Source organism: Chenopodium album, chromosome 25 (assembly GCF_948465745.1).
Source record: "Chenopodium album chromosome 25, dcCheAlbu1.1, whole genome shotgun sequence".
Lineage (NCBI taxonomy): Eukaryota > Viridiplantae > Streptophyta > Magnoliopsida > Caryophyllales > Amaranthaceae > Chenopodium > Chenopodium album.
Window position 1 is genome coordinate 16,475,730 of NC_137858.1, and position 19,958 is coordinate 16,495,687.

A 19,958-nucleotide genomic window follows, 5' to 3' on the forward strand; every position below is an offset into this window, starting at 1 on the left:
TTTACTAAGTAAGGGTTCAATTGTAAGATACCTTTATTTATGCATAAGGTTTCCAGAGTCTCCATTAATTTTGGAAATGGAGGGGGATTGTTGGAGTATTTCCAATAATTATGTTATGTGTGGGAGGTTATCCCACATGGAAAGAATTAGAGGGTGATGTATTGCTTATATTATAAGCAATTGGATATGAGTTATGAAATGGGCTAAGTGGTGTTTTTGGACTAGTGGGCTAAGTGGCTTATATATATTTATAATCATAGACTTAGCACTTAACCACTTGACACGGACACGGAAAATAAAAGCCTAATACGATAATTTATTTTTATCAACTTAAATTTTAACTCTGATTATTAATTAAATATTATTTAATAATTAATTAAATATTAGTCAAACAGCTATCATTAGAATAATTGTTTGTTATTATCCTTTCACGTAACTGTCATATTTGATCTATAAAAGATCAATTCTGGTTGAATGAACGTTCATCCAATTCTTCTCCCCTTTTCTCTTTTTTTCCTCATAATCTCTAGGAACTCATGATCGTTAGTACTAAACGCTCTTGCGTGTGTAAATCTTTGTATCCCAAAAACATGTTCATTATAGCCTTGTTAGTACGGTGGGGCGAATTACGTTTTTAGGAAAGTGTTCTTCGTACACGCCTAGATCCATTATTTGTTTTGTTGTTCCGATTATCTCCACCAACAGTTTTAATATTTGTAAAAATCAGAACTTTGACCACTGCTTAAAGGAACATTGGGGCTAGTTATGATTGAAGGTGCCTCAACCCAAAAAGTACACTTCCAATCTCATAACAAAGAAGGATTAAGGCAATCCTCAGTTACTAAACCAGAGGTTAAATCATAAATAGTGACGTCCCCTTTATCTTCTTCAACAAAGTAGACGCAATTAGGCTTACAACAACAAGGAGATGCCTCAATGGAAAAGGAAGACATATCACTCAAGACTCATCACCTCCTTAGTCAGCCCATTATCAACATTTACCTCAAATACTTTGAAGAATGATGGCTTTGTTTAACTCAATGGACTTGTTGAGAATGGCGTCAAGGGTGTAATGCGAAGTGGTTGAGACTGGACACGCTGAGAGAGCGAAAAGTGCTTCATCATATAAAACTTCTTCACATCTTCCTCCTCCTCCTTCGCACAAATCTCGCATTACCAAAGTTTTTGGAATGGAAGGAATTCTGATTCTTACCCCAGAATGCGGGTGCACTAAAGAAACAACTTTACTACCAACAAAATCGTCTACGAAAATAAGCCACCCAAGAGAAGTATCGAAGTGCTGCTTGTGCTTATTGTCCACCATATTGCCTAAACTCGGGAATTCCACATCCTTAACTGAGCGGTTATAGAGTGAGCCAGCACAGGCCTTCAAGCAATGGAATCCCAGAAGAAACAAACATGGGGTATTACGCGATGCTGCATATCTTGCAGTTTGTTTCATTGCGGTTCTCCATTGGGTACAAACTCGACTAAAAGTATCAAAATCTTCGCGGAGTTGTACGTGCTCCATGATCTTTATAGTCAATTCTAAAGGAAGTTCAATATAACTTACCATCATCATGCTTATTTTTTCAGTTTGTATTATTAGCACTGCAACAGAAATTGAAAAAGTATTCAATCAATCAACATCAATTGAAAAGGTGTTCAACAAACAAACTAAACCAAACAATTGATGGTTCAATCTTAACATTAAAGGGTTCTGCATGCAACACATCAGCAACCAAATTTTATTCAATTATTAAAAGGCAAATGTTAAACATAGCCCTAAGGGCTATGTATAACCATTAATACATGTAAAATCACATAATTTGAGGGAGAAAAAGCAATTCAATTATCAAATTAAGCTCATAAGTTAGTAATTAGAACCGATAGTTGAAAAAAAAGAACCCTAAATTTAGTATACTGACAATTAGATTAAATTAGATCAACGATAAACCCTAGAGCTTTCGTGACATGCCAAGTCAATCCAATAACTGAAATCACAAATTACTGTGCGTTATCGTTAAAAGCTCGAGCTGCTAAATTGATTTTCGGTGGACGCGTTTGTGGGAGGAGCTCGTATTTTAATTTACGAGTCAATTGATGTGAAAAGGAGGAAGCATACATCTAAATTCTACAGTCCTGTCTTTCAAAGCAATTTACTTTTTCCTGTTCTAGATATACATTGCACTTTTAATGGATAAAATGCACCGAAACTTACAAGAATTGGGTCGAATGTATATTTAGTTACAAGTTGAAAAATACATTCGACAATCAATCAATCAAAGCCTTAATTCCATAAATGGAGGAATTAACAAATTTTCAATTGTCAAAAACAACTCAATTTCTATCTAGGAGATTAATGCCGCCAAAGTGCAATAAATTTGAAAAGTTACATCACGACTAAGCACAAGTCTCTCCCCGTCCCTAATAAATAGATCCTAAGTTTCACCAGGCTTTTAAGAACCAGTAATATGGAAAACTGTTTCAAGGCCCGTGGTTACTATCATCCTACAAACTCCGAAACAAGAACCAAAAAAGCTGTACATGTCTAGGGTTGTAACATTGGGATAGGATAGTTCCTTTACCTGCGCCAAAGTGAGTACTGTAAAATAAAGGAAAAGGAACAGCCCAAGCCAAGCCCTTCATGATTTATGGCATCTCTGACCCAAAGCGAGTAACATGTGAAGAGAATGAGCACACCACCAACCAGCAACCAGTGGTAAAGACTTATAGATCTTTTTTCTTCGTGTAGGATTTCAACTTGCTACCATATTTGGTAACCCTTGATATTAGGTGATCAATTTCTTCTTCTTTCTTATCATAGATGTAGAATGCTACAAAGATCACTAGCATTCCTACAATGCCAAAGCATAACTGCAGGTTAGCTCGACAAGAGCAACATATAAAACACTATCAAGTGGGAATTTGATAGGTAGCTTACCAACCAAATATAACCGCTGAAAAGATATAAATCCCAACAGACTGACAATCAGAAGCATCATGATAACCTGTTTCATTTATAACAACGGTCAAAATGGCTAACATTCATACAATCAAAGCTTCAAATTGAATAAAGCAGCAAAAGAGCTCGTAGAAGCTTTGACAATGTCTATAAATATGGTTTTAACATTGGCTTCAATTGATTGCAATTAAACAATCTACATTAGCAGCAATCACCTAGACTGAGATCAAGGGTGTAATACACTATACTTTCAGTAGAAATTTTAGCCATAATTTTCTCCAACTATAAAGAATAATTTATTGAAGAATTCAATCTTAAAGGTCATAAGGAGCCTGTAGAATTATCTTCAGATTAGTATTATTTATCTATTATCATTTTAATACACACTGCTGAAAACGTGTGCTGGTACATGGCCCATTATTATGATACAGTGAAAGTGCCAGTAAATATGTTGAAGCTTACAGCAACAGCGGGGAATCAAGGAGTTTAATAGAAACAACAAATGGAGAGTACTAGAATAGGATGCCAAGACTTTCACAAAAGCCCGTAAGATTCCTTACAGATTGCAAATACAGGGAGCTATCACAATATGTAGTTTCCAGCTATGAAGCAGGGGTAGATTGGTAGATCAATTAGAACAGGAAATCAACTCTGTTACATATCCATATACGCCATCAGAAATGACTCCCTTGGCATGCTTATAGTAAGATAGACCAAACATAATAGTTGAGGATATAACCTATTCTAAGAAATTGGCCTAGTCACTAAGTGCACCCACATATCTTGGTATATACTATAATGTCAAAACTCTTGATGTTTGAATTCCTAACATCTTATGTCAGTCAGGACCAGTTCACGTAAAACGGTACAGCTAGTACCCATATTATGGTAGTATTTTGACTACTTTTACCATTTCTAACCCCTATCCTCTATCTTCGATCCCCATTATACCTGCCTTTGTCATTTCTAATTTACCACTTCTCTCCAATTCTCTCATTTCTAGTACATTAATAATTGATTACCATGTCAGACCTCCATTTGTAAGCTACCACCATTCACGCAATATCTAATTATAATCGGCATCAACTCCTACCAATGACCATTTAGTTTTTTGATCTCAGGGAAAAAGGATATTGGAAATTACACTGAAAAAAGATAAAATAAAAAAAGAGGGACTTTTAACCCCCTATTTCCATAAAAGGATTTCAAGATGAGTGTGGACTTGTTACTTGTCAGGGTTAGGTTGGGCTGTCAACCCTTTCTATCTTACAAGATAAATCGATCTAAAAATTGAATTGCTAATCAAGAAATGAGATCAAGGTGGGGGAATAATATCCATCACCCAGGCTGTCTTTTAATCTGGCTACATTTGTCATGATCTGGCAACATTTTCATAGCTGCTCATGGTTATTTCGGTTGATTGATCTTTCAATATGTTAGTTTCAACAACTCTTGTTCTTTACACTTCTTCTTAGCTGCTTGGCCTGTAGGCTGTAGTAGGTATTTGGTTTACTCCTTTAGGGCAGGATAACCGCAAGGGGTTGTGGGGTTTTTTTATCCCAATTGGGACCCTCCCGCAAATGGACCTTATGAGCCTCTAAAATACCTTTTAGACAGTGGTAATTTGTCTTGCTTCGTCTAATGTAAAGAAGACTGCTTTTTTCATTTCATTAAATGAAAGGAAATCTTGTCTTTTTCTTCCCTTTTCAATTTCATTGTTGCATTTGTGACATAAATACCCCAGCACTCTGGGACAATGCATTTCGCAAACATTAAATTGTAATGCAACCTCATCACTAAAAAGTCAAAACTACACGGTAAATCCTACATATTAGCAACATGCCAAATGCTTGGTTAGAAAGAATAACCTCACATGGATAAGGAAAAAGATCTACAAAGGATTATACCCAGATATGCACACGCATTAAAAGGGAGATGTTCTACATTTTCCTACAGTTTTCAAGGATTTTACCCAAGATGTTCTCTTTTTTATCATCTTACTATCCATTGTCGAATTTCTACCCAGCAACTGTAACTCTCTCTAGAGTTACTTGTGAGTATTGGGCTCGTTATATCTTAACTGATACTGATTTGCAATGGCTATCAGACATGACTGTTATAATAATACCAGCATCAATTGAGCCACATTGTCTCTCTCCAAGACTAGATTATAGTTGTAAATAAATTTACTGAATCCACATACCCTACCCAATTCTTATGTTATTAATGCTCTGAAACAGTTATTTGTTGCAATATCACATACGTGCCTGACCCAAAAACAGAAAAACAAAGTCCGAACAGAAGTTCTAAACTTAGATAAGTGTCACAATTGATCCCTATCAAGCTATCCCCTAATTAAAATTATAACAAATATAGCATATACTAATATAAAATTTACCGAAAAGACAACAAATGATGCCTCCACTTCCAGCCAGAAGTGTAAATATGGGCTACAGGCATCATACCATAGAATATAAATATTACCTTAAGAAACAACATCCAATCATTGCCCCTGCAAAGAGATTTTAAGACACCAACTGCAGTATTCCACTGAGAAACAACTGAAAGAGCAGCTCTACGTGATTTCTCCTCAGAGCAGTGGAAAGCAGATACGGGAACTTTCTCAACAGTACATCCAAATCTGTACAAAAGAATCTTCCCATTAGAATTCCAAGTAAATGATCTTCAACTCATCTATGTAATTTTATCTAGAAAAAATTAAAATCAACCAATAGAAGTGGAGATACAAAAGCAGGGGACCAGATTCCACCAACAAGCAAAACACAAGATATAAATAACTCCAGTCTCGCAAAACATCAGAAGAGGACACGTTTGGGAAAGCCCAATGAGAATGAAACCATATTCAGCTAAACACACCACTAGCTTACATAGAGTATTCAATGAAGATTCCCAGCCAAGGAATTTAGTGTTTTTCTATCCGACCAAATCACCCACAACTTGATCCCTCATCTACTTTTGTATCCTTCTAATAAAATCATCCTATCATCGTCAAAAAAATATTTGTGAATCAACATCCTAGGGGGGAAGGGTCAGGAGTGGGCTGGGCATGGCTTTGTTGTTCTTAACTTAGTCCAATAGGCAACCTTGAAGGAAAGTAACATAATATAAAATTGACTAAAATAGAGTTGAACACAATGCATCTTAAAGCAGCATAGCCTAAATACTTGGGCTACCAAACAGTGTCTCAGTAGTCTGCAGATCTTGCAAACGGATTCAAATGTAAACAACATGATGAAAGAGCTTTGCTGGGAGCTGCACTGTAAGATGGAGCAGCACATCACAAATGATTTCGTCTTTTCATAAATGGCCGAAAGAGTGAGTCAAGAATTTTTATTACTTCTAATTTTCTAAAAACAGAGGATTGGTCATGTTTTGCTTCCCAACTGCTCTACAAGGGATTTCTTTACCCATAAATAACTAAATAAGTGTGCAGTTATTCACACTAAATCTAAAGTCCAATACCATATTAGCAATAAACTAATTTGAAATCTCTCTTTTAATTCAGGTTTAGGATCGATTATAATAACATGAATTTGGGTTAGGATATACTCAATTTGTCTGAATAAATGGTATAAGCCAAAAAAATAAGAATTAAACAAAATAAAAATCTAAGCACAATATGAAGTATGCCAGAGAATTAAGCAAACACATGTTTACAAGTCCATAACTCATGTAATATTTAGTATGGACTAATGTAACTAAATTACTTCCACTGATATGTTTTCAGCTGAACTAAGAAATTAGCCAAAAAAATACTCCGTAAAATAAAACAAAAAAATAAATATGGGAAAGAAACAACTAGAATAGCATCACCAGAACTAAAAATATTATTAAATAAAAAATGCTTTTGGACTTGTCCATAATTGGAATCAATGCAAAATCCAAACTACGTCAATATGAATTTGAGCCAAAGGAAATTCCAATCTAAATTGTCCAAACTTATACCCCATCCTTGGATGTGGACCAGATTTCTCCATAAATAGAAATTGTAGGCTTCCTTTAACATTTCCCTAACTTTAAACAGGTTAGGGGAAGAAGGGAAACTGGGAAACTAGGAGGAAGGATGGAGTAAAGATAGAGGGAACAAACCAATCATACATTCTTTCAGGCAAATTGGCATGAATGTAGAGGAACACTGATGCCAGCAATATGAGCTTGAAAACTGTTGTAACAATGGTGTATCCAGATGCAACGAAGTTGTAATAAAACGCAAGGAAAATAAGCAGGGTGACTAGGCTTTGCTTTTTGTCCTTCCATAAGAGTATATCAGCAACTGCAGGAGGTATCAATATGTTGACAGTTAAAAATGATATATTGCAAACAAGACAATTGAACGTCAAATAAAAGATTCAGAAAAGTATGAATATCAGAGTTATCATTTCATAAAACAGATACCAGTATATAAAATTACAAATACAGAGATACACCCAAGATCTTTAAGACAGAATTGAATAGGAATGCTTCTCCTATTATTTCTTATATAATAAGTGGTATTATCTTGTCCGATAAAGTTAATATATCATCGACTGAATAAAAAAAATAATGATAATAATAATAAAAAGGTGACCACCAAGAAATAAGATTACTTCTACTGATTCTATCTTCTTCAGTGGAATTAGTAATTACCATTGGCTAGTAACTGAGACCTATATATTTGATCTTGAAAAGCCGACTACATGGCTATTCTTGTGACATATTGATTGATATTAAACAGATAGACCTTGTGATATAGAATAATACACAAAAAATATCTGACAGGTATATATGACTTTCCCCTTCTTTGGTATTTCTGCCTGAATAAAAAATCAGCATTTACAAGTGTTTACAAATTACTTATAAGAACGAACATAAGAACTCACACGCTAAACTGATGGTGCAATGAAAAGAAAAAGAATATTTGAAGACAAATATTTCACCATCATAAACTAGGCTAAGCATATTTCACTTCTGATGGTCAACGATGATTATGTAAGCACAAATAGGCTAAATATACAAAGAAGTTTTATTAAACATCATAAATACTGATAGTGCAGACTCTTAACACTGCCAAGATATAAAGCAAACTTAAACAAGGCAATATGTTTATTCGCCTTTGAGTGGCCATTAAAGACTTATGGCATTGGGAAAGAGAAGGGAAAAAAAAAAAAACAATGTACACCCCTTGGGTAAATCAAGTAACAGGGGCATTAAATAATGGACCTTATGTTACATAGGCCAATTTCACCTCAATTTAAAATCCAAATAAACATATTAATTCTCCCCCAACCCCACCCCCCATCTCCCCTTCAACCGGAAAAAACCCTCCATCTTCGTCTTCATCTTCATCCTCCTCAATGTCCTCTTTAAGTCTCTTTAGCTTTCTCCATCACGAAATTCTCATGCAAAAGCCCCTTCTCTTCTTGAGTACCTTTTGAAACAATAAATTGATTACGGAGATGAGTGTAGAATCGAAAGAACACATACCAAGGTGCAATGGGGTTCAAATTCTTATCAGTGTCCCTTTATTCAGCAAGTCTTCAAAAACAAGACTTGCTTTTTCATCTTCAATGTTCTATCTCTACTTCATGATTTTCTTTAGTCATGACTTACTAGTAATGTAGAAAACTTCAGAACTCAAACCTCGCCCTCCCAACCTTTTTAATTTCTATGAACTAATTGGTCACCTCACTAACATTTCCTTAGTTTTAAACAGAAGGGACCAAAGATTTGGGTGGGAGTGAACAGCATACAACACTTTAATCAAATAAAGATATCCATCATGCATCTAATTTAAGCACTTTCATACACATACACGTATTAAAAAAGAAAAAAATCAAAAAGATCATTTATACCACGTGCCTCCATACTTGCTACCATGATAAAAGGGGAGGGATATATAATTAATTTGCAACTGCCTGCCAAGCTACCATGAAGAACCCACCATTACTCTGCCTACCATTTACCCACCAGAAATTCAACCTGATATCAACCCCAGCCGCCAAATTAGATTCTCAACTGCATAATCACAATCCTGACCACCACCATACTTCTATAAAACCTTAGCCCCACCACTACCCTTACCAATACTTACCAACAAGCCCAACCATCAAGTCCAAAACCCATATATAATTATTACTACAGAAAACCATTATTAACTTTTTTGCCCTTCTAAATCCCTTCAATTTCCCTCTTTTTTGCCCTCCTAAATCACTCTCATTTCCTATTATTTTTGTCAAGTTGACCTAGATCTCTCTAAGGGTGAACATGGCTTTTGATCTGCTAGTGAAACTGGAAAGAAATCTGATTTTGGGAATTGAATGGAGGAGAGAGGAATGGCTAAGTAAGGTGGGTTTCCTTTGTGTTTCTGTGTACTAACCAAACACCAAAGGGTAATTTGAGGAATTTCTTTATTTTCCTTTCTTGATTTCTATCCTTTTTTTTTGGGGGGGGGGGGGGGTGTGGGGGGGGAACGAAAGCCCTGACTCATAAAGTTCATTTCAGTACCAAAATTTCATTAGCAATTCTTATTCAAGACTGTTCATTTTTTACCAGACTCTTATCAATTATCATCCTAACTGAACTACTCAAGCCTCAAGGTACAGTCCATAATTATACCTACAGGTTTGTAAGTTGCTGATGGTTTATCTAGCCTAAGAGGCAAAGGTATTTTTGTGCCACCAGTCAAGCTATTACACTTTCACTTTTTCATGTTATAGTATATTATTGTTTATTACAATTTTAGGGTTCGGGTTTTCATATCCATCTCCTTGACATTTTCAAGTGCAAACTTTCAAACAATGTGTTTGTATAAAATCAATACTCAAAGTTGATAGCAGATGCACATAAACACAGAAAGTAGCATATAAGAACAATAGAGGAACTAACAACTACCTCTTCCACCTCCAAGATATCTATGCACTTTAGATGGTCCATCTCTTTTAGGCTGATGTTCTGCTCTCAAGTGCGAGTAGGACTCAATTGTTCTCTCAAGACCCTCCTGTGATCAAAACCCAGCAAATACACCAATGTGTCAGATAATAATTTAAAAGCCTCAACTACCAATCTAAAACCATTCCCAAGACTGCATGACACACAAAAGAGAAAAAATATGATTTATATATCATGAAATCAGTAGCTTATCACAAAGTATTATATAGAAAATAATTCCAAGGTTAAAAACATCCCCCATAGAAACCTATGCATCTATTGGAAACAGATCACATAAGAGCTAGAGAGTACATGTAACTATTAAAAAAATTTGGAACCTGAAGTGATACAATCGGTGTGTAGCCAAGTCGATCTTTGGCTTTCGAGCTATTAAATGTTCTGTTGCAAGAAAGGAGCCTGATTCTTGAAGGTGTCAACTGTGGTACTTTCATACCATAAGGGGCCAATAGTTTGTAAATAAGCTCCACCAAATGCGCAATAGGCATCATAATAAATGCAGGAATCTTTATTCTAGGCCTGAGAAAACATAAAATAAAACAAGAGGGTTATGAAGTGAGAAATGTACAAATCCAGATGTCATAATCACTACAAAATTTTCATTATGATGTGAGAAATGTAAAGAATTTAAAAGACCAATTTTTTATAACATGCTTCAAAAAAAGTGGTGTGCAAAATGCAAAAAGTCAACTCCCTTAATACAACAATCAAACTACTAGCAATAGCCAAAAAGAAAACGACTCCACTAAATCAAACACAACTAAAAATATAAACAAACAAATTATATGGATTCTACAAACTTTTGATCCATACTGATACCTATTACCAAATACCAAGGCATTAACCACAGAACTAGTGTGTTTGCAAGGTTTTCTCTTAATCCCAAAAGAGCAAAATAAAAGTAATGAACCAGACACATGGGGTATAGCTAGAGTTACATTATAATTCAGTTAAGAGGCTGAGGAAAAAGGCAGAACGTGGAGGAAAAAAGAGAAAAATGCCAGAAATATAAAATAGGGAAAAGCATGAATTTGGAAAATGCCTACTTCAAAAACAAAATAAATCAAAAAAATCCATTTATGTCTTTCTGGTACAAAGCGTACCCCCTCCATCACAATAACTTTACCCCATAATCCCCCATTTAACTATCTAAAGAGTTGGTTTATGTGAGCATGTGATGTATTAATTAAAGCACACGGATTGTGAGTAGGAATACACACCATAAAGGGAATGGGGAAAAGTTAGTGGGACGTCCAACTTAGTTACTTGGGAAATCTTAGGGGGATAGAGGGAGCGTAAACAATTCTGCAAGTTTTCTTGTCACAAGAATAAGCAGTCAAAAGCAAACTACCAAAAAAAAAAAAACTCTGCCTTTTGAAAGCTTCTACTTTCCTCAAGTTCTCATGTTATTTTCTGCCTACTCCTCATCTTTAATAATTAACGTACACTTGTCTCTAAATATCTTTAATATATAAAAAAAATTCAAAAGTACACATTAATATAAATCTAACAACATATTAATTGATCAATCAATCAATTGATTGATTAATTAACGACATATCAATTGATAATTGTTTCTCTTAAGGATAAGTGTACAGGTAAGGTCAAAGTTTAGTCAATTTGGAAATTAGATAGGGTCACAATATCATATCATAAATTCAGATCCAAATTCAGATTCAAATCAGTCACATCAGGTGAACTGAACATTGCCTAAAAGTCTTAACATTTTCACTCTCCAACAGGAGCAATGTTTTGCTTTAAAATATAAGTTGCCTCAGTTCATATCAATATAGATTTCCAACAGACCCAAAAGTTTTGTGCAAATGGGGTTGCAGACTCGCAGTAATGTCAATCAAAGTTTGATTCAGGGTATAATTAAGAACTTTAAGAAAATATAACTGACCTATTTTTTTCGAGGAGAAGAGGGGGAGAGATGAGAACACACTTTCATATTAAACATATTTCGAGAGTCCCAGACAGCTTTTTAAAAGAATTATTGTTTCCCTCCAAACTTTAACTAGTCAAAAGACCTTTCGGCCTTTACAGGGAATTTTAAATACATATCATCATACTTTTTACCCAAACAAAATAAAAAACTTTCACTCCCAGCCAATTCTATGTAATATACTGCATACACCATGTTGCTAAAGATGGACGTAAACTTTCCAAAAATACCAAGCCTCCTACATTGGACTGACTACGAAATCATAAGATTAGGTGGAATACTTGATGGAACAATCTATCAGTGCTTAGACTCCAGAAGCTATAGTGGAATGTTCAAAGGAAGGGGGAAAATTACAGAGTAATAAAAGAAAAAGGAAAACAAAACTAAGGGAAGAGAAGTACCTTTCATAACCTAGACCCTCAAGTATGAGTGACATGAATTCCCAAAATTTGATTGGCTCCATATTTGTAATGAAATATGCCTGCAAATCAATAATAACACTAAACCTTTTTGAATTAAGGATGACTAAAATGGTTTCAAAAAATTTTAAATAAAAAAAGAAAAAAAAAATATATAAGGATCACTAAAGTGGGTCCAATAACTAAGGCCAGAATAACTAAAAAATTACTCCTTGGTCACTGGAATAGCCATATACTCCTTAAGGTACAAACCATTTGTACACTTGATTGCAAACACATTACAAGAAACATAGGACCTTACACCGATGTCTAATGAAAGTAAAAAAAGGAATTGGATTTTGTGAAAGAAATCTATATCTATACTTAGTATTTAAAAACTCAAACCAAAAAAGACATATGCCATCATTCTATTACACTTCCCTATCTTCTTTTACAACCCAATGTGCCACATGTGATCTTACATTTTTAATTTTTGATACACTATTTTTCTTAACACTTTCATTAAACACTTCATCTTCATCTCCCCTCTTCAATTCATTCTTTTTATTTTCTCTCTTTAGTTTAAGTCCCTCCACCTTCTTTCTGATAGCCTCATTTTGAATTAAAGTCCCAAAATTTTTATTTCTTTAATTATGCTTTCAGTTACATATCACACTCATCATTATTTATTGGTATTTCCTCATTATCTCTCAATGCAATTTTCTATGAACAACTTGTGCATTGCACGGGCCAGAAGGCTAGTTATATTAAAATTTGTCAAAACTGCTTGAAGTCCACTGTTGGAATTTAATTAATTAATACATAAACCTAAAAATTGTAAATACTTCCTCTGTCCCATAATTAAGTTTGCATTTATATTGCATGGAAATTATGAAGAGTGAAAAAGTTGATCAGAAAATAAAATATAAATATAAAAAGTGGGTGGGAGGGTGTGTGAAGCACAACTTTGAAGGAAAAAAACAGGCAGACAAGTTACTAAACAAAGGTTAAGAAATTTTAGGGCATCCCGAATTGGAAGATGTAATATATTATAGAACAGAGGGAATAAATTTTTTTTCTTTGGGCATTCTCTACTCTAGTATTGAGTAGCATATGGGTGAAACTGTGGAAGCAAAGAATAATGAAAAATACCTGCCCCGAAGCTTTTTCTGCAACTGTCCCTTTAGATGCTAGAGCTCGTTCAGCACATATATGGGAATGAGCAACATTTTCAACGTAGGTGAAATCATACATATTATTTCCATCTCCTATGATAAACTGTTGATGTTCCATATACAAAAAAATGTCAATAGTGGCTAGTTGCTTCATAGAAGAAAACACAAGGGGGATCACAGCAAAAAGAGAGGGGGAAAGGGGATAAAAGGATGGAATAAAAAAATCAAAGGAGCATATTGACTAGTCTAATTACTTCCTCTTTTCTAAATTAATTGCTACATTTCCTACTTTGGAAACTTCAGATTATCAATTGCTAAACATCAGCTTTTTATATCTATCTCCTATTCACATGGATTCCTTAATATAAGTGCCTCCCCTATATGTAGTAATTAGCATCGAATGGAGGAAGTACTTAGTTCCATTTCAACTCATAAGTTCATTATAGTTAATACTCCTTTCTTCACAAAAAACTAGTTATGCACAAGGGAAAGGAAATGCCACATAGCATACTTTTCATCAATGAGTCCTAGAGGTATAATTTTATTCTTAGTTTTAAAAGGCGCAAGGCGCACCAAGGCGCAAATGGTCCTTGCAACCTAGGCACGAGGCGCAAGGCGAAGGCGTGCGCCTTTTGTATGCAAGGCGCATGTATTTATATATTTATTTCAAATTATGTTTTACTTTGATTGTACTTAATACTGATTAAAAAGATTTATAATAAATTAAATAATGATATATGTAAAGCTAAGGTAGTCTGAATTTGTAAAAATGTCCACCATTCTTCAATTTATAAATTAAAGTTTAGTTATTTCCTTGAGGCGCAAAGGCGCACCTTACCAAAGGCGCTTTGAGGCGCATGAGGCGCGACGCCTTTCATAGGTGACCGAGCCTTGCATAGCTAAAGCCCATTTCCCAGAACCCGGGAGCGACCCTTTTTAAAACCAAGATTTTATTACACACTTTAGGTACATGCATCATTTTGGGCCAAGTGTATGGATAAGAATTGATCCTTTTACTCCAATGGAAATCAGTCTTGAGCTGAACTGTTTATGTAAATTCTAAAGCCAATGATAAATGCGAATTTTAAGGTCAATTTGTAGTCTTTCCAAATGCATTTTTGTAGCATGTGTGTCAAATCAGGACTTAATATCCATAATTAACTCTCTATTGCAACATCAAACATAAATGTATAATATTGAAGCTGATATGCGCGATTGACACTATTAAATTTCCTGAATAAAAAGTTTAAACTAATATTAGTTAACATACATCTAACTTCTCTACTCTTCACAATGTACGGAGTACAGAGTAGCAAATTGAGGTACTAAGAATTATAACTTTCCAGTAAGTTCATGATCATGTTGCAAGACTCCAATAGAACAGTGATGAGGCACCGACAAGGCTATGACAGTTACCAGAAGCAAAACTTGTTCCAATACACACTAGAGTAGGATATCAACCTCGAAAACATTACATCAACTTCAAATTTGATAAGCACATATTATAAATATATAAAAATATTAATAAAAGGACAGGATCAAGTGAGGGAGATGGGCTTTGCAGAAAAAATATGACGATCTATACGCCTCAAATTTATTTTATTTTATTTTATTTTTTTGAAAAAATTTAACCAGAAAACACGCACGAAACAAAGTTACAACTCAATGGATGATAAGGACAACTATGCCTTTGCCTCATATTGGAGGATGAAAGATAAAATCTTTTAAACTTAACAAGAAATTAAAAATAAAAATTTGATTAACTCTAAAAAGGAAAAGAAAACATTAGCAGAGTGAAAGAGCACTTCTTTTAAAGCCCGTCAAAATAGAACAAGGAAAATGTAAATCAGCAGAATTAACCAGCACTTCTCTAGTGAGTTCAGGAGCGGGATCTCTGTTCCAGCTTTTTCTAAAAAGCAGTGAGCAAGGGAGGAGATGGTTTTTTCAAGCAGAAAGAGAGAGATGCTGCAGAAGTATTCCGCGATGTAGATGCTATAATAAGAGAGAACACACGGATCTAAAAGACTTTATTCACAACAGAGTGGGTTCAAATTTCAGAGGTTAGAGTGAGACCTCACTCGTCTCAAGTAAGGGGTAGTTTGGTTCATTAAGCTGGAATGGATTGATATGCATTCTCATACTTGGGTGGTATGGCTTCTATATCCCATACTAATCTAAAGTTATTTGGTTTAATCATGGGATGGATTATCATACTTAAGTAATAGTATGGTAATGAATCTTTAGGGGGGAGGTGGGTATGAGATTCCCAGGGAATGGAGTGGAGGTAGAATCCCCCGGGTATTAAAATAGCCCAACCAAACAAATAAAACCATGGAATGGATTCGGAATCCATTCCAACCCATTCCAAGAACTTCAACCAAACAACCCCTAAGACCTTACACCTAAGTGTTTGGGTGGAGAGCCTTTTTAAGGAGGACAGTGTTTGCTATGAAGGGGGATAAGTCTCAGGGACCAGATGGGTTCACAATCACAATGGTAATTTTCCACAATTATTGGGGGGTAATCACTGATAAGTTGCTTGGCTTTCTTTCTTTCTTTTCTTTTTTTTTTTTTGGAGTTTCACACTTTCAATGTTGGATTTACAATATTAATATCTAGAATCACACAGCACATGACCAGCCAATCTTAAGCCATTGAAACCAAAATAAGGTTCAACTTATACAGAAAAAGAAAAAACAACCTACAGGAACTCAAAAACTTTATACCATGCAATATAAGTCAGCCAGCATGTCTGTGCATCCTGTGCATCTATCTGTCTATGTATGCCTGCCTACGTATTTGCTTGAAATAGCCACAAGATATAAGTAATTCAATTCACATATCTATGGCACTTTCACTTTTGTCTATAAAACTCTCTACATAAAGTATTATAAGGACTAAGTATAAGGATCTATACCTTAGACTTCCCAGCCCTTGCAGCATCAACTAAAGATGGAACTAGTAGCTTGTCACCAGGGCCAAAGATACCGCTTGGACGCAAGGAGCAAGTGAGAAGCCCCTTTTCACCATTTGCCTTCAAGACCAATGCCTCTCCTTCAGCTTTGGTGGCTGAATAAGAATCATTATGCTAAAAGAACAAAAGATAAGAGTTATAATAAAAATAAAGTAAATAAGTCAATAACTTGCAGAGGAAAATGGTTGCATCAAAGTTGCTGTCAGTGACCTATTAAGAATCAAGCTAGCCGAGCAATATGACTAGCATATTTCAACAACAGAGGTAACAGTATTGTTTAATACCTATCAATGCTATCATCACATTGGAAACATTAACAAAATAAGTTAACAGTGGAAGCTGCTTGCTTTAAAATTGTTGTGACCTAATCAAGATTCGAGATGGAAGTCAGCACGATATGAGTAGCATACTTCAACAATAGAGCTAAAAATAGTATAAATGCTCCCCCCCCCCCCCCCCCCCAAAAAAAAAAAAAAAAAAAAAAAAAAATCGACGAGGGATAGATAGAACAAGTGACCTCATTCTATATCAAAAAAGGATACCAAGTTTTCTTTTCCCCTTAGACTCCCATGTTAACAATGCACGACTCTGGCTATAAAGTTTCGTGAATCTATTAATATATAGTTAAAAGTGCCTCTTCCCACCCCATCTCCATACCCCACAATAAAAGATAATACTGATTTAAGGGAGGATGCAATAACGTTGGGTGGTAAGGAGTTTTCCATAAGTGATTTTTTCATGTAATTGGGTTGGATTGTACAGAGGAATGGAGATATTGACCAAAATGTGACTCACATGATTAGGTCTGAGTGGCTCAAATGGAGAGAACAAATGGAATATTGTTGCTATTGTGAGACTTTAGTACAACTTTAAGGTAAAGGGAGAATTCTATAGGGTGGGTATAAGACCAAAAATGTTATATGAGTCGTAAAGTCGAGCATCATAGGAAGGATCATATTAGGAAAAGAATATCAGGTTGCTCCAAAAATCTTAAATTCTCAAAGTAACCTCCCAATAACTATCTACCCCCACTAAGTCCCCAATACTATCAAACATTACCTATTTTGGCAAAGGATATATCACATGAATTAGCATTAATACATTCTAGTAGAAAAAAATTATTTTTGATAAATGACAAATTAAAATTCGCGATTCATAAAAAGTATATACAGAGAGTAGAATGATGAGACTGATACCTTGACTGGGTAGGATAAAGACTCGTCTACATTAATAAGCCCGCGTACCCCATCAAAGACAACACTGGCAGAGCTAGTATAAATCAATCTCTTTACTTGCATCTCAACACATGCCTCAATCACATTTCTTGTTCCTGGCACAGAAATAATGGTAAGCAAAGTGTTAATTCTACTTGGTATTAGCGATACTCTGACAAGTATGCAGCTATGACTTCCAATGCAAATACTTGTATATGCAACTAATAAAGTTCACCTTCAACATTGACAGAGTAATGAAGATTATAATTGTTAATAGAAGAATCCGGAGCCGCCATATGAAAGACAACATCAGCTCCATGACAGGCTACAATACAATAAACGATGTCTAACATTAGATATCCTATACATCCTGAAAATTGACTCTGATTCCGAGTCGAGCAACCTAATGAAAGTGATGTCAAAGTGTATAAATAAAAAGAAAAAGGCAAGCAAAGCTACCCTTAAGCACTTGACCCTTATCTCTGAGATCAGCAGATACATACTGAGCACGACCGGACGACAAAGCCTTGCCAAGGGTTCCCTCCTCCTCATAAGCATCAAGCTTAATAGAGGGACCCAAATCGGCTATTCGCACACAAAACATTTCGTATCGAATCAGCATTTCGACTAAATGCCGGGCTGCAAACCCTCTTCCTCCGGTAACCAAACACCATCTCTCCTGACTTATCATCAGTGAAATTCAACTACAACTACACACACCCAATTGCATCAATATTATGCAAACAACTCAATCATTTACTATGTTAACATACAAATTAGCTGAAAATAACAACAATTAAATCGCCCATCATAATCTTATAGTAGTAATTATAACCAATTGTTCAATGATCTAACATAGAAGATCCCTAAAGTGAGAATTTAATCAAGGATTAAAACTAGATTGTGAAATTGATATTCGATGGATTGAAAACAAAGATCATACCTCGGAAGCAGCTACTTCAATGGATATTGAAGGAGAGAGAAGAGAATTGAGAGTACGCTTCAATGGAGGAGAGAGATTGTGGGATGCACGACGCAGCGTACACGTGAAAAAGCTCTAAAGCAACGTTACTCCGTAATAATTTGTTACGAGTAATAGCTTAATAAAATTAATTATATCCAGCAAATTAAATTTAATAAAATGCAAAATTTTAATATATTTTTTTTTTTTTTTGGTGAGGACGAGGGGCAAGCTCCAAGAAAGAAACAAAACCTTAAAACAAACTAGAAAGGAAAAAACAAGACAATAAGTGAATCGCTATTCGTCGCTCCCATTTTACATAGTAACGCTCCCATTTTGACTTGAATGGACAAGTATGCTCTTCATCCAAGTTGTAATATAAAAAGAGGACTTTGTTCCCTTCATATACATTTTACCTACTATCGGTCCCCTCAAAGTAGTACACCGTAAATCCCGAGCCCACCACATCGGTCCCCACAACTTCAAACCATATCGGTCCCCACGTCCACCTTAAATATTTTTTTTTAAAAAAAAAAATTAAATCATCAAGTTTTTTCCGACGGATCTAAGATGATGGACGGCTGGGACGACTGGGACGTTCGTACGCCGGAGAATGCGTCGGAACATTCTGTAAGTTTTTTTTTTATTTTCTGATAATGGGACATCCGCCCAAAATTTCCGGATGTCCCATGGTGGATCCGGAAATTTTAGGCGGATCCTCCATGGGACATCCGAAAATTTTGGGCGGATGTCCCATTTTCAGATTTTTTTTTTTTTTTTTTTTATTGTTGTTGTGATTTAGTTTTGGGTTTTTGATAATTTCAATAATTAGTAATAATGTTATTATTTTTTTTAATTTTTGTTGTTATTAGTAGTCATATTAGTATTATTATTATTATTAGTAATTTTATTATTTGAAACCTTATTATTATTATTATTATTATTATTATTATTATTATTATTTTTATTATTATTATTACTACTACTATTGTTTGTGGTGTTTATGATTATTGTTGTTGGTAGTATGAGTGTTGTTAATAGTATTAGTTATTTTACTAAATAATAAAATTAGTTGTAATAATGACATAAACCGTTGTTTTGTTTAATTTTTATAGGATATGAAATCTGAAGACGGCGGTGACGGTGTGAATTATAGTGGAAATTTCGCCACGGATACGTTCTTTCCAACGTTTGAGGATGCAGTTACATGGACGGATGCTGTTTCCATTAATTTGGGATTTATTTTGGTAAGATCGTCTTATAACAAAACCAGAGATGGTCGGCCGTATCGATATTTGAGATATGATCGATCATGGAGGAGCAAGCCGAGAGATTTGGAGAACGCAAAGACACAAAAACCAAAGCTAATGGTTGCCCTTTC

At 35.0% G+C, this 19,958-nt stretch overlaps 1 protein-coding gene across 1 annotated transcript; it reads right to left on the reverse strand.

Moving 5' to 3' along the window:
• Positions 1-2,170: 2,170 nt before the first annotated feature.
• LOC145614453 (3beta-hydroxysteroid-dehydrogenase/decarboxylase-like) lies at positions 2,171-18,676 on the reverse strand. The gene is made up of 13 exons (XM_081669507.1): positions 18,560-18,676; positions 18,076-18,326; positions 17,852-17,941; positions 17,599-17,732; positions 16,346-16,516; positions 13,406-13,531; positions 12,257-12,336; positions 10,231-10,429; positions 9,857-9,962; positions 7,085-7,259; positions 5,450-5,606; positions 2,945-3,011; positions 2,171-2,858 (listed from the first exon to the last, which is right to left on the reverse strand). The coding sequence occupies exons 2-13, from the start codon at positions 18,305-18,307 to the stop codon at positions 2,731-2,733; spliced, it is 1,665 nt and encodes a 554-aa protein (XP_081525633.1). The 5' UTR covers positions 18,308-18,326; positions 18,560-18,676; the 3' UTR covers positions 2,171-2,730.
• Positions 18,677-19,958: the final 1,282 nt, after the last annotated feature.

Coding starts and splice junctions, on each gene's coding strand:
- LOC145614453 (XM_081669507.1), bottom strand. CDS start 18,307: ATGATAAGTCAGGAGAGATGGTGTTTGGTTACCGGAGGAAGAGGGTTT. Junction 12,337..13,405: donor CAGAAAAAGCTTCGGGGCAG/GTATTTTTCATT, acceptor ATTGATTTGCAG/GCATATTTCATTACAAATAT. Junction 7,260..9,856: donor ATATCTTGGAGGTGGAAGAG/GTAGTTGTTAGT, acceptor TACCTCCTGCAG/TTGCTGATATACTCTTATGG.